Source organism: Dunckerocampus dactyliophorus, chromosome 6 (genome assembly GCF_027744805.1).
Source record: "Dunckerocampus dactyliophorus isolate RoL2022-P2 chromosome 6, RoL_Ddac_1.1, whole genome shotgun sequence".
Classification (NCBI taxonomy): Eukaryota; Metazoa; Chordata; class Actinopteri; order Syngnathiformes; family Syngnathidae; genus Dunckerocampus; species Dunckerocampus dactyliophorus.
Genome location: NC_072824.1, coordinates 4,901,495 through 4,919,138, shown reverse-complemented (window position 1 = coordinate 4,919,138; position 17,644 = coordinate 4,901,495). Strand labels below are relative to the sequence as shown.

Here is a 17,644-nt window from a genome sequence, read left to right as displayed (position 1 = left end):
CAACTACATGTGCGTCATTTTGGGAGTATAGGAGAAGAAAATACCAGGAAACGTCAACTGCGTTGAGTCATGACACTCAAAATATTTAGACTTTATGCTGGCTTGTCGTCAAAGCTTACTTCTGCTCACGTGACCGTGATGGCTCGCTGACATCATTTTGAAAAAGGAAGCGGATTGCGGGAACGACGGATTTTCCTACTCTGGAATCCGTTTTCAAAAAATACTGTTTCTGGGCACCCACAGCGCCGTTTACGTGGGGATGAGCAGCTGAAACGATAAATTGTGGGTATCTCGCCCCATAGATTACTCAGAGCAAAGACTCTATGTCATGATTTGACTTGTGGCCTTTTTCCCCGCCCCCATTATTCAATAGGCATTAGGCTGCTACGCGTTCACGCGCCCCAAACGCATGTGGAGCTGTTTGGTCAATACTTTATTAGCATCACAATGGTGAGCACAAGCACACACTCGCAGGGAAGGAGGGAGGGTGGCGAGGCGGTTTGTGCGGCTCGGCATCGGGCTCCAGTGTTCAAGTCCTTCTAAGGAGGATAATAAAGGTCCAGCAGCAACACAGGTAAGCTTTATTTCTCTTCACAATCGTTTCCCTTTCATGTTCAGTCCAGATAACCTTAATACTTATGTATTTTACAACTACTATCATTTAGTCCACATATTATTTTACTTGAAAGAATAGTTGTAATAAATCATGATTCGAAGTGCATTATTTCCATCGTGGCGCATGCATTCATGTTTTTAAATGAGAGTATGATCAGAGGCGGGGTCAGTATGTGTTTTCATGTCGCCTATTGAAGGATTACAAGAGATGAGGCGAACAATGATGAATTGTTTCATCTTCATAAGATATGACTGAAAGATACATATTGTATTTTTGTATTTACTCAACTCCAGGAAAGCCTCGCCTACAAACAAATGATGACATGAAATCACGAGAATGTGTTTCACTGAATGAACATTATCAATACCCCTGAGAGAAACTGATGCTTTCTTACTGGCTTTGGAATTGATGAGCCTGTTAGGCTCCTCGGGGAATAGGACGATGGATGCATCAGTGGTGAGTTTAGTCTCCGCTGTTTGCCCGTCAGTCCACAGGTCTTTTTGGGGTCAATTAATACTGAAGCTTTCTAACATTGTTGGTCAAAAGTCAGCAGAATTTGTGTGTTGTGTGTGACTGCATTGTGTACCGGGGGTTATTCGATTTTTAAAAAAAAAATTTTTAAATGACACATTGGCACATTCTAGAAATATAATTTAACTAGAAATTGTTTTAAACAACAAAAGCAATGGAAAAACCATCAGTAATTTATTTAAAGTCAAACTATTAAGAGAAACAACTTGTAATCTTGGGTGTCACAAGCTGTAATCTAACAAGAAAATGTTATAATTTTATGAGAGTAATATTGTGAGGAAAAATAACTTTATATATAAATATATAGAATTTCTTAGCAAATCTAGAAGTCTGGACACCCCTGACATAAAGCGTCCAGCGAGTCTTCCTGCTCTCATGTCCCATGTCTCAGTCTGTGTGTTTGTCAGTCAAGTCAATCACTATTCCATCTTACGTTTTTAGATGGGGGCAGTGGGGCTCTGACATTTTAGTGGTAGTGGGGGGCGCTATTAAGAGAATGAGAAGGACTAGATTGAACTGGTAATCTACTTTTAGGACACTTTAGTATGAAACCAAAACCACAATCTGGACAATGCGGGGATGTGGAGTCTGTGCATTCACATACACACATAATGTAAACACGTCTATCCATTCACATAGGGACACACCTACCGCCAATCATATACCCACATTATGTGAAAGCTCTCGCTCAATTCACATACGCATGTAAGGAGTTTAAATATCCGTCACATATACCTCACCACCGGCCTCTCCGTTCACAGTGCCATTTATATTCAACATAATGTAATCACCAGTCTGTCCATTCGCGCGTGCACAGTAAATAGTAAATGTTTTTTTATGGCCATATACTATTTATTTTGAAGAAACAATTTCCCTTTTGCCTGTTGTGTATGTCACTATTTCTGTTTGCAACTTAACTCAGACGAGGTGTTATATTAGCACTCTGTTAACACCCATCCATCCATCCACATGTGAACTGCATTTCCATATTTTTCATTAGCACGCTTAGGGGCTACACTGTACTTCATGATCGCTGTGAACTGGTATGTCAGCCTGCTGCGAGGTTGCGAGGCGGAACAATGCGGACATTTCACAGAAACGATCTGGATCCATTAGAGTGGCCTGGCTGCACTGACAGCTGCTATTATGGGATGCAGGCCTCGGCGGGAGGTCTCTAAAGTCATCGGCCACTCAAACAACCATCTAATCACGCGTCGCGCTAACAGAGCGGAGGATTCCCTTTCGGCGATCTTCTGAGCAATTGTCTTGACCCTCCGTCGCCATAGCAACACCTCATGGGAAGTTTTGTGTATAGCGGCTACAATACAAGCCCAAACAAAAGAATGTCTTGTGGAAGGAGATATCGCCAGGCTGCTGTCAGAGATTAGGACACATACCGTGTGTGTGTGTGTGTGTGTGTGTGTGTGTGTGTGTGTGTGTGTGGGCGCGCATTCACTTAATTGTACTTTGCACGTTGCACATAAAGTACAAAAAGAAAGCAAGGTGTTGATTTATTTCAGGAAATCACCCAGCATGTATTGCTGTGGTCTTTGTTGTGTTTATTGTGTCCATGCACTCTCACTGCAGTTAATTGCTGCACACAGTGTGTTTGTATTAATATTTGCACAGGCGTAGGGGCTGTATCAAACCATCTCCCTTTACAAAGATAATAGCTCGCTATAATGTGCTGTACTTCTCACTGGGCATTATTAATCCCCAAAGGGCACATTATGCACTGGATCTGGTGTACCTCATGTTTTGCATGATCACAAACAAAATTGGAATCCATGATGCTGAAAATTGTATTTAATTGAACTACCTGTACGAAGTACCACAGTAACTTTTCTTGTGGTGTGTTCAGAACTCTATGAGCATTTTCTAGCTTCATAACCATGGACTCTCGCCCTGCAGTCAAAGCAGCGCATTTTGCCTCCACAGGCTGTTACATTTTGTTCCAAGCGGAGCGTCAATTATCAGGCATCACAGCCAGGGATGCGGGTGTGCCTTTGTGCAGCATTACGGCGATTAAGAAGCCCAGTTGGCTTTGCAAACAAGCGCCGACGCTAATGGCGAGGCTTGTTTTTGTTGTGATGGCGGCATGCTAAGATGATTAGCACTTTCGTATTCTGCGCAGCCCAATGAAGTGTTTGAACAACATGGTGACACTGACTGTTTCATGACACCTTGGGCGTAAACATATATAATTACAGGCCAGATCGTTTGGCACACAATCTAATGAGATTATTACACTGGCAATATCACGGTTCGATTATCACTCCTTCTCTATATTCGAGAAATTAATTAATGATCGATGTTTTGTGGTTGTCGACGACCTACTATTAGTTTAAAATATGCATATTTAAGCAAATTTCATGTATTCTTGGCTTAAATAAAGCATTTTTCAAGCATAAAAATTGCTAAATGAACGAAAATACAAGGCCTGGTTACAGTACAGGACGTTATTGTTCAGTAGCCTCGGCAGTGATTGGCTCAGCCTCACGCAGCACCCACCCGCATTGTCTCTCACATGTGCTTCCTACATTGTTGTTACACAGCAGAAAGTATCTTTGCTCTTGTGAGTGATTTCTGAGAATTTTTATGTAAACGCCGCAATGGCTTCTGCCTTTTCTACACCGTCTGGCGATGAAACTAAGCGCCGAAGGAAAAGGCTTAGCATTCAGGTGAAGGTGAAATTCCTTGATATGATAAAGGATGGCATAGAAATTGAGGATGTCTTGAATAAGTAGCGATCGCGTTCGCTCCGGAGTTGCAATGGCTATCGTTTCCTTCAACAAGAGGGCAAAGCATGTCGTGACACGCCGTAACACTTTAATAGTGAACATGGAGTCTGCTCTCGCTCTTAGGATCAGCAATAGCCATAAGAAAAACATCCCATTTGATTCACTGGTCCTCCAGGAAAAGGCCAGGCAGCTCTATCGGCGCTCTACGCCGGGCCACACGAACGAAACTCAACTCAACCCTTTTCTGCAACGTTCATGGGTTTCACAGCGAGCAAGGGCTGGTTCGACAAATCTCAGAAGTCCTACCACCTAATTTCTGTCATATTTTCTATTACAATAAAGTACAGCCGAGGTTCCCAAAGTGGGGTACACGTACCCCCAGGGGTATGCCAATTGTAATAAGCGGTACGTCTGTACCGCATCATCTGTACCGACCTGCTTTAAGTACACCACCATAGTGCCCGTACCCAAGAAGAGCAACGTGACCTGCTTGAATGACTATCGCCCTATAGCACTCACTCCTATTGTAATGAAGTGCTTTGAAAGGATAGTCATGACCCACATCAAAAAGAGCATCCCGACCCCCTACAGTTTGCATATCGCCAGAACCGGTCCACGGATGATGCAGTCAACACTGCCATCCACACAGCCCTTTCTCACCTACAAGGCCAGGACACATACTGTATGTCAGAATGCTATTTATAGACTATAGCTCTGCATTTAACAGAGTCAGCCCCCACAAACTCACAAATAAGCTCCTCACACTTGGCCTGTCACCCTCCCTCTGTAACTGGGTGTTTAACTTTCTAACAGGCAGGTCCCAGTCAGTCAAAGTCCACAATCGCACATCCAGCTCAAGAATTGTGAGCACTGGGACCCCACAGGGGTGTGTGCTGAGTCCGCTCCTCTACACGCTCTTCACCTACAATTGTGTGGCCTCCCAGAACAACACCAGCATCATTAAATTTGCGGATGACACTACAGTCATCGGCCTGATCACTGGTGGTGTTGAAACATCATACAGAAGAGAGGTGGCGGACCTCATAGCTTGGTGTCGTGATAACAATCTCCTTCTCAATACAGATAAGACTAAAGAGATGATCATTGACCCAAGAACAAGGGAAAAGGAGCCGCATAGACCCCTGTTTATTGATGAGACTGAGGTGGAGAGGGTGAAAACCTTCAAGTTCCTTGGCACACACATCAGCGAGGACCTCACCTGGTCTCACAACACCCAACAAATTATGAAGAAGTCCCAAAGGAGACTGTACTTCCTGAGGAGACTGAGGAAATTTGGCATGTCCACCAAAATCTTTAGTTGCTTCTACAGATGCACTATGGAAAGTGTCCTTACAGCCTCCATCACTGTTTGGTACAGTAACTGTACAACACGTGATAGGAAGGCACTCCAGCGGGTGATCAAGACCTCACAGAACATTGTTGGGGCAGCCCTCCCCTCATTGCAAGACATTTATAAATCCAGAGTCCTACGAAGAACACACAACCTCATCAAGGACAGCACACATCCACAACACTCATTATTCACACTCCTACCGTCAGGTAGACGCTACAGGAGTTTGAAGTCCAGGACCACAAGGCTGGCAAACAGCTTTTACCCACAGGCCATCAGGCTTCTCAACGAAGCACTCACACACGGCGCACGCAACACACGCACACACTCATAGCACTTTATTTATTGATGGATTTATTTATTTATTTGTATTATTTTTCTGTATTAATGTCTCTTCTGTTGTTGTTGCTTAATTTATTGGTTTACATGTTTCTTATGTTTTTATCCTTTTTCTTGTGTTTGTCTTTCATTTCATGGGAGAATGAACAGAATAAGAATTTCATTGCACTGTCTGTGCATATGACAATAAAACTCTTGAATCTTGAATATATAGCTGTTCGCCTTCAGGTCCATCTTCATCCCTGTCGTGGATATTTCACTTAACTTTAGTGGCCACATAAGCCGGTGGTACAGGTGAACTGACAGCAGCAAGCTGCGTTTTTTTGCCGGTAGAGGCTGTCCTGACTGGATTTTTACTTCTCTGACAAAAGGCTCAAAAGGCTGCTGTAAATAGGATGGGTAATATTGAACTGCTATGCCTTTCGGGAGTTGTTGTCAGCCTGATGTGGCTTCTTGGGGTGTGCAGCAGATATAGACGTTGCTGAAGCAGTTGGACACTGGGTTCTGAGTGCAAGATGAAATATGGAAGAAGCTGAGAGCAAAGGAGATCAGCTGATGTGGGACAGAGCCATATGCATTTCAGCACTTTTGCCTGTCATGCGTCTTGCCACTATGGAGAAGATCTTTCCTTAGAGAATTTCCTTTGGGATAAAAGGTGGTTAAGGCTCTGCAGTCTCCACAATGACTTTAGTACCATGGGGCATGACTTATATACTTTTTAGGGGACGCATTTGGTCCTGGTCTTGCCTTTGGGCTGCTGGGACCGGGCATTTTACAAGGTGAAAGTCCCCCCAGATTATTTAGTTCTAACAGCTGTGAAATGAGTCTCTGAGTCTCAAGGACAGTTTACAATTTAATTAAAAAAAGGAGTAGATACAATTAACTGCAACGCCAGTGGTGGAGAGAGCGATCAGTGGCCAACAAAGGTTTAGTGAAGTCCAATCGATCTCCGAAGAAGAACCCTGTTCTGCTTTCTTTCATGACTTCTGTCAGACAGGTGGTGCAATGGATGTAAACTTCCCTTTTTCGGTTTGTATATTAGGCACCAGCCCGTCTCAGTTGGACAGCTAATAGCTCCTCAGACAGACTTTAAAATAGTGACATATCTAGCAACTATGTGTGTGCGTGTGCAAGATAGCTTTGACAACAGCCTTCAACTTATCTTGTTCAAAGCAGAGGGAAAATATTCCATTCCTAACAGGGCTACTTGCTGGATCTCGTTTCACTTAGGTGGTGTCAAACTGGAATGTGAGTTCAGAAGGATACAAAACGTTACCTGGTGGCCCAATGGGGAGATCTCTATTGCTGTCTCTGAGTTGGTCTTTGATGTGATTCTCTAGCTCCTGTGCAGTGGCCTCCAATTCCCTGATTTCTTCTACTCCAAAAGTAACAGTTTGCGGGCAAACTTGAAGGGGTAATCAGTGAAACTGGGCATTGACTGTTCAAAGTTTCTCCATGCTTCCTTGTTGCTGACTTTGGACCATCTGCAGTAAGCTTTTCATCATTTGTTGTTGTCTTTCTAGTCATATCCATGTTGTCAGTGCTGAATGGCCCATCTTGTTTTCCTTGCATTGTGCTTGTAGTCAATTTGGGGTGTCCTTTCAGTGGGGTCTTTTCATCCATGACATGTGGTAAGGTTAGCTAACCCGTCCACTCTCGGTGCAGTCTCCCGCTGTCCGTCAGTCTTCCCTAGACAGAATCTTCCTTGTTGGCAGTAGTTACTGGTACCGCAGGACAAAACAGTTTGAAGCACAAGTTGCCAAGCACTGCTGCTTGGCGCACATCCGTCGGTGCCATCAAGGCATGCTGCCTATGCATCTCTGATGGTTAATTTATATCTGTATTTATTTAATCTTTATGCAATACTTGTCAGTTTTTTCACTTGTATTTATTTATTCACTGAGCCATGCCGCCTCCTAGAATACTCATTTCAGCCACGTGTACCCGTGATGTCACTACCCACAGGTCATGACCATAGTTGAGGGTAGGAAATGTTAAACATGTTAAACCATTACTACTACCATACTACTATGGTTGTAGGTTGCAAAATTGACAAAACAAAGTATGTTTTTGCTTACCTCGCAGGCTACTTGTACATTGGCTGACATCTGACTCCTCTGACCCCCTCATGGAGCTGATCAAGGCCACCCAGGATGCCTCTCGCGGTTCAAACTTTCTGCCTACCTCTACGTCCACCCATTCACTCCTTCTCCTGGCCTCGGACAATGACACCTCCTTGTTCTTCAACACCACTTGTCCCAACTGTACAGAAGTGGAATCCCTCCCCGGTTTGGCCGGCATCTTCATCCCGCTCATCTATGGAATCGTCTGCGCTGTCGGCCTGGTGGGTAACACGCTGGTGATCCATGTGGTGGTGAACTACACCAAAAATGAGTCAGTGACCAACATCTACATACTCAACTTGGCCATCGCCGATGAACTCTTCATGCTAGGCCTTCCCTTCTTGGCAGTCCAGAACGCGCTGCTCTCGTGGCCATTTGGCTCGCTTATGTGCCGCTTGGTCATGACTGTGGACGCCATCAACCAGTTCACCAGCATCTTCTGCCTCACCGTCATGTCCGTAGACCGCTACCTGGCCGTGGTGCACCCCATCCGCTCTACCTGGTGGCGCCGCCCCCGAGTGGTCAAGGCCATCAGCATGGCAATGTGGGCGGGCTCCTTTGTGGTGGTGCTTCCCGTGGTCATTTTCGCCGATGTGCTGAAGGACGACGGCAACTGCAGCATTGTGTGGCCCGAGCCAGCCGAACTGTGGAAGACCTCGTTTATCGTCTACACCTTCACCATGGGCTTCTTCTGCCCCCTGCTGGTCATCTGCCTGTGCTACCTGCTGATCGTCATTAAGGTAGAGCCATTATACCAGCCACAACTTGAAGGAGAGCTGGTTATTTTAAATATCATTTTACTTTTAACAAAAATCCAAATCCACTTGTGTATCAAAATTCATGTGAAAAAACAATTCTTTCAAGGAAGCCGCTCAACGTTTGATTTTTTTCAGATTTTGAATATATTTTGGCCGAAGATGTAGAGGAAATGCGTGGAGCTTCCATCGCAAAACATTTACAGTAAATTCCGGTGTATAAGCCACACCCACTAAATTTACAGGAAAGAACTTTCTACATATATACTTGTTGTAATTTGTACATATATATTTGTACAATTATTATAATTTGTACATACATAAACCGCACGTCCATGTCATAAAATGGCATATTGTGGTGCGTACGAGTCCGTGTGGACCAGTCTTTGACAGGAGCCAATCATGAGCTATGAAAAAACTTACGAGCTTGTAAACTCATCGGAAATTGCAGGTCATTACTCTATATATAGCATTGGAGGACAAGCGGCATAGAAAATGGATGGTTGGATGGATGGCGCTGCAATGCTGCCTCTGTCCAGCAGAGAGCCAGAAGAGCCCGTAGGGAGGCTAACATAATTGCAGCGCCCTGGCAGACACCAATGAGTGCTTTGCTCAGATGCAATGTATTATGGGAAAACTTTTAAATATTTTTTTTAATTTCAAACTCGTATTGGTACGTGTTTGTATATTTCTTAGGTACACTTTTTGAGTGTTAAGTTGCTGTGTGATGGGTTTAATGCTCCTTGTAAGATGACACTGAGTCAGACTGTTATATTGAGTGGCACAGTATTTAAATGATTAGTAGTAGTTCTGAAGTAAAGGAGATGTCAAGAGATCATAAATTAGCCACACCGCTGTATAAGCTGCAGGGTTCAAAGTTTAAGAAAAAAGTAGCGGCTTATACACAGGAAATTACGGTAAATAGTACACGGCTAATGTTTGCATGTTGGCATAGTTAACTGTCCTGCTCGAAGTGCAAAAGAAGTTAAACAAGTAACTTTTGTTCATGGCAAAACTTCAAAAACAATCAAATGTGAAGTACCACTTTCGGCAAAGTGTTTTGTAGTTCTGTTGTCGTTTCCATTTTCCTATTTGGCGTATCCTTGTGAATAAATGTTTTTTTGTAGACAAAGTGCTATGTTGTTAGGGCTAAGGTGTAAGTAGCAACTTGCCCGTATTTGTTCCAAGTCACTTCTAATAAGTCTGAGCCAGATGTGGCCCGCCATCCATTTTTAACTGAGCTGTATCAGTCTAAACATATAATGGACAATGGCCCACATACAACATGTACAGTACTTAACAGTAAATCTTTTGTACACCTTAGTTTAAACACTAGGAGGCGCTGTCTTGAACAAGGCAGTGTCTCCACAAAGAAAGGGATCACAGACTAAAAATTCTTCAGGGTAACCAGAAATGGCGGAAACAAGGCGAGTGCTATGCGAAGGGCCCTATGATTTCTGCATTGACGGAATCGTGGAATTGACCAATAGAAACAGAATCTACTGTAAAACGCGTAATCTCGAGGAACTTGATAACGTGAATGAAATGCTGTCATCGTGACAAGAAGAAACATTTGCCCATCCATCTATCAATCTTCTACCGCTTGTCCGAGGTCGCGTCGCGGAGGCAGCTCTTCCAGCAGATCCTGAGGCATTCTCGGGCCAGTTGAGAAACAATCTTTGCAACATGTCCTGGGTCTTCCCCGAGGCCTCCTACCAGTCGGTAGCTCATGTGGCTCCTTTCAATGCGGAGGAGCAGCGGTTGTACTCAAAGTTTCTCCCGGATGAAAGTGCTTCTCAGACACCCTACAGGGAAAACTCATTTCGGCCGCTTGGACCCATGATTGTGTCCTTTCGGTCACTACCCAAGGCTCATGACCATATTGTTGGGAAATATTTCCTCAGAGAACTTCCCTTTCATTCATCATTTGTATGTATTCGTATACATTTCAATTTGTTTTCTGCATGTAAAACTATAAAAACATGTTCTGTTTTGACTTTTTGGAGAGTCAACTACTGATGACTATTGACAGGCGGAAACCAGAAAAGTTACACAAAATGTTGAGTGAATTTTCGACGTTCATTGAAAAAAATGCTAACCATAGCAGACGCTAACCAAGGTTTTATCAAAAAGGCCCCTGCCACTTCCTTTGACTTTCAGTATGCGGCTCTTGGCGGAAAAAGGTTTGGACAGCCCAACACTAAACAGTGTCCATCTGCTCTTCCTAAGGTACGGAGCGTTGGGAAACGTGCACAGGCATCGTCCTCCCGTCGCAGGAAGTCTGAGCGTAAGATCACCAGGATGGTGGTGGTGGTCGTGGCGGTGTTTGTGCTGTGCTGGCTACCATTCTACGCCCTCAACATCGTTAACCTGCTGGTGGTGCTGCCGGGCGACTTCCGGGGCCTCTACTTCTTCGTGGTGGTGCTGTCGTACGCCAACAGCTGCGCTAACCCCATCCTGTACGGCTTCCTGTCTGACAACTTCAAACGGGGCTTTCGCAAGGCCCTGTGCCGCAGCTCGCGCCGGGTCAAGAGCCACGACAGGGCCGACATGGAACGGCAGCGGCCCACGGAGGAATGGGGTGGTATTGCTCTTCACAGGCAAAGGAGTGTGCTTGCCGGTCAGCGTCAGGAAACAACACAAGATGGCGCGCAGATAATCAAAATAATCAAAACATCACATAACGGAAAGAGTAAAGATGCTCCAGAAGATTCTAGGATGCCGGACTTGAAGACACCACAACCTGAGGACTCCAGTCTGGAAACCAAACACGGAGAACAAGCAGAGAAAGGTTCTAATCCAAAAAGCAAGCTGCAAGCTGGTGAGTTTTTGGGGAACAAGTCAGTGCTCGAAATCAGCTACTTGTGACTTTTTGGGTGTGCTCCTGTAGTCCGTTACTCTGGTCACGAAAAAAAAAAACCTTGGTGGACATGCTACTGAGGTGAGGTTACTGTTCACATTTGTGTTTTTGTCAGCGGAACAAATAATGCTCAGTTAAGCATATGCATAAAATCATGCCCCGGCTGGACGGTGTATGTCACGCGTACATTGTCCAAGGACCCCACGCACACAAAACAACACGTCCTCTGGGTCATATACACTCATTGGACTTTTTCTATGGCACATTTTTTTCCCAGCTGAGAAGTAAAGAAATAAATGATATAATCACATGAAAAAAAGGTCCCTAAAATGTTCTGCAAGGAGACAGCGTTTCTGCCGACTTCAGCGGATTGCAATCAACAAGACCCCTTTGGTGAAAAGACCCAGGTATGTTGAACTACTCCATTTACACTTCTGGCCTCACATTGAAGTCTGTTCATGATTTTCTCTCAGCTTACTGTTGGCTGTTGCCAACCATCGCCGGGTTTTGCTCACATTAGGTGATGTGATGTGACATATCCTGGGCTTCGGCTAACACGGAACCAGAAGACCTCGTGTAATTAATACTATTCAGAAGATTGGGGGAAAATAAGAGAAGAAGAAGAAAGGTCTTTATTTGTCTCGTGTAAAATGTACAGTACAGCAAAATGTATGCATTTCTGCATTTAACCCATCCTTTTGAGGAGCAGTGGCAGCCGTTGGGGAGGCCCGGAAACGGGTCGCAGGTTAGCAGTGAAGCATCCGTGTGGGGGCAACAATGGTGGCAATGTGGGCGAAGTGTCTTTGCCCAAGGACAGCTGCTTACTTGACGACCTACAGTACCTCCTGAGCCTCTCATTGCAGACGTGTGTTGTTCTTTTGCTGTGTTTTTGCTTTGTTTCAAACCAAAAACAAAAACACAATGCTGTACTTTCATGTTCTGTGTGGGCTATGTGGCAAGGATGTGATGGTATAATGTAAAAACTTTATGTAGAAACTACTCAAAGCCACTAGGGGACATATGTTCATACTAACTGCAGATGCGCTGATCCACATTTGGTCACTTCCGATTCCGTCCCGATACCTGAATTTGGACAGCTGTCGATAACAATAGTATTCCGATACCAGAGCTCTGTTTGCTTAAATACTATTGTAGCATCAACACACGTTAGAAGAATGATGAGGATGTGGTCGATCAACAACTGCTGTCTGCGATGTGTTATCTCTTCTTTTGACAAGAGCATCACTCGACATCGCTTCTTGTTTTTTTGTGAAGTCTAATCTTTGGACTGGGTTTTTTTTAAACATTTGAATGTCATTAAGCAAATGTAAAAACATATATCCAGCTGTTTTATTTCAACATATTTATTTGTACAAAATAAAACACACTGCTGTCTGTTCAGTGGTTCAATTAACTGAAAGTGTGATGATTGAAAGCAGACCTATGACGACCCCTAAAGGCAAATCTATGAATTTGCATTTATTAAATTGGCGCAAAAGGTGTGTTTTAAGTCATTTCACATGAACACTGATGGACTGTGAAGTAATTTAAACATTAAAAGTATTTTGCATAATCACCCATCCTTGAATCAGTCCTTATTCAAGCACAATGTCTCCAATCCACTTCAGGTAGGGGGGGTTGCCCTGGTCTATGGGCAGGCTGATGACCTCAGCCACCTCGTAAGGATGGTTCTTCCTGGAAGCAACGCAGCACCACCATTAATTAAAGCTGGGAGTCAAACTGCATGAATCACGGCAGTAATGGGAGGACACGCCGTGTTTTCTGTCACAGATGGCATCCGAGTACTTACCGGACATAATCTGTGAGAGCGGGAACCTTGGAGCTTCTAGTTTTAATCATCTAGAAGAGGAGGAAACACAAGGTGACAGTGTTCATCAAACATCGCAGGACGAAAACTGTCTTAAAGATTCAACACAAGCAGGCAATCGGCACTCACCAGCAGAACCTCGCTGTCTTCCTGGATCGCCCCCTGCCATTCATAACTGGAAAACAGCCAGAAAATATTCACAAAGTGAAGGATTTCAAGGCGTGTTCAGAGAAGACGATGAGACAGGAAGTTACATGAAGTAAGAAAGCAGTAAGACTCCAGCGTCACCATACCAGTGATTCTCATCCATTCATTTATTTATTTGTGGCGGCCCGCCACAAGTAGCTCTGGCGCTACCCGTTGACCCTCGCTCATAAACGCATTATAACGGGACTGCGAGTATCGCTTGTTAAAACCCAAAAACACAACCTTTGCACCTTTGTAGCTGGCGTACGCACTTTTTGGAGACATGGCAAGGAGGAGACACATCATTTGTTAGAAATAAACATGTAATGGAATCCAATAAAGATTTATCCTCCATTGCATGAACACATCACGCTGTTATTTATTGAACATTTTGTGTGGATAGTGTCAGGACCGTGTACGTAAAGTTTCTCTGATAGTTTCCTCTTCCACAAACGATGGGCTTTTTTGTTTTGTTGTGCTTTGAACTAACACTCACCATTAGTTCCTCATAAAAGAATTATAGGATACCTAATATTTTGATGGATTTAATGTCATCATTACATTAAATATATATCCGTCTGAAATTACAGTAATGAATTTTCGACATAGCTTCATCCCCATTGAGTCTAAAACACATTTAGCTAAGCTGATATTCATCTAAAATGTGATATCAATTAGGAAAAATGTACAAACATGTTCATTAAAAATGGAAATGTGTGCCATGACCTTCTACGGTGAAGTGGAGGCGTGGAAAAGGCGTGACCTGAGGTGGGGTTGCGTACGCACGTGTCTACTCAAGGTGGAATCTATGAAACATAAATTGTGTCAATGTGTGCGTATGCCACTTTTTATAACTCTGAATATTTGTGTCGGTACGCACATTTTGGGTTTTCAGCGTACGAAGACTTTTAGTCAGATTTCCATGCACATTTTTAGATAGGGCCCCCGGGCTGCCAGAGGATAAGAAGACATAGCAGGAGGGATCGGTGTTGCCAACTTAGCCACTTTCTTGCTACATTTAGCGAGTATTCAGACCTCTCTATTTCCAGTGACCTTTTCTGGTCTTGTTGGGCACATTTTGAGATGCAAGCACGTATCGCTGCAGTCCCTGCTGCGGCACATCCCCTACTTAAAAGCACTCACTGGTGGCTGCGTCTTGCTTGTGAGATTATGGCAAAAAAAACAACACAAAAACAAACAGAAGAAAGTTCATTTGTCTTGTTTTGCTTTTGATGTCTTTTGCTCACTTTTCGTCTCTCCTACAGCGTCCATCAAAATGACATGCACACAAGTTATGGCAAATGCTAATTAGATGACACATTGCCAAAAATTGATTGCAGTCCTTTGGGAAACACTGCATAGGTGCCCTCACTTGTTTGCAAAGTTAACATTTTTTAATAACTAGGGGTGTCCCGATACAACTTTTTCACTTCGCACTGACAATTATGTACTTTTTTTTGTTTGTTTCAGAGTGTGGAATGTTAGAAACGGCTTGATCAAGCGATAACACCCAAAGAGAAAACAACAGTCAGCAACAGTAGGCATGAGATGCATCAACGAAGTGTTGAAACCTGACATGACTAGGCACCGACAGGGGCTGTCTCTTTTCTCTTACAGCCAATGACTTTTTGCCGTCCCTGTGGAAGTTTCTCACCATTTGCAAATCAGCTGCAACACATTTTTCGGACCTTAACGAAAAACACAGCCACATCATCACTGCTACGCTTTGCTAAACACGCTAGCGCACGCTGTTTTTATGTGACCATGCGAGTTCTGCATGCTAAATAGAAGCACTGGCGCTAGGCCTGTCACGATATTTAATTAATCAATAAAAACAAACTCAATTTTGCAGGCCTTGATATACACGTTTGTTATTCCCCCCTCTCTTTCTACCAAACAGGCTGGATGACAAGAGGGACTTGATACTCATTTTATTTATTGTTTTTACTGCTATATGTGGTTTTTATTGGAGTGTTTTGTTTTTTTTCTACATGGGTCTATTTTTTCTTGTTTTTGGTTGCGATTGTGATTTTTATCTGCAATAATTTGTAGGACAATTATCGTCCAGCAAAATGTGTTATCGTGACAGAGTCGAATGGACTGATTGTATCAGAGATTTCAGACACGGGCCAATATAATCCAATATTGGGTTTTTGTGGCAATACCCGACCGATATCAATATCAGATCGGGACACCCCTACTATTAAACACTGCTTTACTTATTTTTTACACTAAAATGGGACTTAAAACATTGGCTCTGCACTTAACAAATCTTTCATAACAGCCACAGTTTGACCCTGGAACAGATTATTTCTATTGACATTATTTCATACGGGATTATGATCGACAAACACAAAACTAAACATGTGGTTGCCTCTTCCGACAGGATTCCATTCAATTGTGCTTGCGCACCTAATGTGGTGACTGGTGTGTGTTCTGCCTTTCAAAATAAAAGTAGCAAACCTACACAGATGTGATTGCAGGCACAATGTTGACACAGGCGGCCAGCTTCTGCTGCACGATGCCTCTGTAAGACACAGAATGAACAAAGCCATCAATAGAATGAAGAGGGGGGCGGGAAAGTGCAGCAATCCTCAATAAGTTTCTGACTTTGTTCAAATGGAACAAAAATGACAGAAAATAGCACTTAATCAGCTCACCTGGCCAAGTCTTTGGCCACTGTGTCGTTGGGGCAGGTGACAAAGGCGGCCGAGTGCATGCCCGACGTGTACGTCTCGGAAGCCATGGAGAACAGCCTCACTCCGACAGTCCTCAGCAGCTGGAGCATAAACACACTCAGGAGCACCGTCTGAGAGGGAGGAGGCAGCACCGTGGTCACAAGCATAAACTTCAAGATAACTTTGGCTTTTATTAGTCCTACAACAAGGATCAAACCACCATCATGCATGGATCACCTCACAGTGTCTGAAGCGCGGCCATTTTAGGCCCGCAGTTCGTTATTTTTTTTTGGCCGCAATATACTGTAAAAATGTGATTTCATTATTTAGCACTTTCATTAACTAATTCATTCACTCATATGCTTTGTGTAATGTTTTAATCAGAAAGCGTGCATTGGGTGCTCTCAGCGTCATTAATGTACAAAATATATCATCAGTTCAGCAAGATCCAAACTGCACGCTTTGCTTTTTGCAACATCTAAGGGTTGAAGCTTATTTTAAACATGCTTAACAATGTTAGATTGCAGATTTTTACCCTTGCACAATTCAACGTGTCCAAAAGTAGAGTAACAACTTAGTGTTAGTTGTGAGGCTGCTCCTAAAAATGAAATCATTTTAAAAAGACAGAAAACACCAACAAAAAAGCCAAACTGAACAGAATGACTTCTTGCGCGATTTACTGAGATCTGGAGTGACGTCGAGCACGACGTGTTAAGTTTTGTGCGAGTATAGAAGCTTATTTTCAGGGAGTTTGATTTGACGTTGAGCTGTGCAAGCACAATAATGAACATATTAAAGGATTCCTCTCCATCTAGATGAACAAACCAAAACTTATTTGCTATCATTAATGACAAGTGAAGTCCTTTTAAGACTTTTCTCACCAGAAGCCAAGCTCGGGTTGATCCACCTTGCAGCGTCTCTGCACAGGGAAGTCCAATGCGCATGACCAGGACACACCTTGTACAAAAACATCATATTTACATATTACTACATTGTCTTGACGCATTGTCTTTGACTGGCTGAATTATATATATATTTTTTACGAGGTTAGTTGGAATGGAAGATAATTACGAAACTGACGAATCTGTGGCTCTGAAGCGCAGCACTATTTACCTAGTCGGCTTGCTTAACGTAATGTTATTGTTCGTATCATAATGAGAAATATGTCTTATTTCTGTTTACACCGTTTTTACATTCCTACAAGTATAGAACCTTCTAAAAGGCTGAGTAGCGAGTAACTCGCTGCTGGCCCAGCTGTTACCTGCTCTTCTGTCTGGATTCGCAGTTAGCTAACGTTAGCGGTGAGGACTACGAAAGGGTTTCGGAGCAATCTGTGATAGAAGCTGACATAAAACGCTGGCGTAATTATCAGCTACATGCTGAGTACAGAGTCCAACATTAAGTGTCATTTGTTTGTGGCCGCATACCTGCTGCGTTAATTGCAGCCGAACGACATGGACTGCCGTAAAGTGTGGTGGATCAACTGTCGTCTGTCGCGCATCAGCCGTCCTGACTGTCTGGAACTGTAAATAAAGACCAAGTGAAAGCAAGTGGAGCTTGAACACAACAGTTTTTGCAATTATGCCATGACAAACGTCCCAAATCAGGTATACAACGATGGTGGTGTGGTGAGAAA

At 43.5% G+C, this 17,644-nt stretch overlaps 2 protein-coding genes across 2 annotated transcripts; one reads left to right on the top strand and one right to left on the bottom strand.

The window, feature by feature from the left end:
- The first annotated feature begins 479 nt into the window (after window positions 1-479).
- Window positions 480-12,798, top strand: LOC129182255 (somatostatin receptor type 5-like). Its single transcript, XM_054778111.1, has 3 exons — window positions 480-574; window positions 7,664-8,441; window positions 10,686-12,798. Exons 2-3 carry the CDS (start codon window positions 7,707-7,709, stop codon window positions 11,322-11,324), a joined length of 1,374 nt encoding a protein of 457 aa, XP_054634086.1. The 5' UTR covers window positions 480-574; window positions 7,664-7,706; the 3' UTR covers window positions 11,325-12,798.
- Window positions 12,645-17,644, bottom strand: LOC129182258 (protein CutA homolog). Its single transcript, XM_054778116.1, has 7 exons — window positions 17,436-17,644; window positions 16,890-16,965; window positions 15,991-16,139; window positions 15,798-15,857; window positions 13,274-13,319; window positions 13,127-13,176; window positions 12,645-13,011 (listed from the first exon to the last, which is right to left on the bottom strand). The coding sequence occupies exons 2-7, from the start codon at window positions 16,950-16,952 to the stop codon at window positions 12,912-12,914; spliced, it is 468 nt and encodes a 155-aa protein (XP_054634091.1). The 5' UTR covers window positions 16,953-16,965; window positions 17,436-17,644; the 3' UTR covers window positions 12,645-12,911.

Bases quoted from the DNA above. Each gene is read 5' to 3' on its own strand.
- LOC129182255 (XM_054778111.1), top strand. From the start codon at position 7,707: ATGGAGCTGATCAAGGCCACCCAGGATGCCTCTCGCGGTTCAAACTTT. The intron at 8,442-10,685 runs GTAGAGCCATTA...GCTCTTCCTAAG, and splicing joins ACCTGCTGATCGTCATTAAG to GTACGGAGCGTTGGGAAACG.
- LOC129182258 (XM_054778116.1), bottom strand. From the start codon at position 16,952: ATGCGCATTGGACTTCCCTGTGCAGAGACGCTGCAAGGTGGATCAACC. The intron at 16,140-16,889 runs GTGAGAAAAGTC...CCTCCCTCTCAG, and splicing joins CAACCCGAGCTTGGCTTCTG to ACGGTGCTCCTGAGTGTGTT. The intron at 15,858-15,990 runs GTGAGCTGATTA...TGTGTCTTACAG, and splicing joins GTGGCCAAAGACTTGGCCAG to AGGCATCGTGCAGCAGAAGC.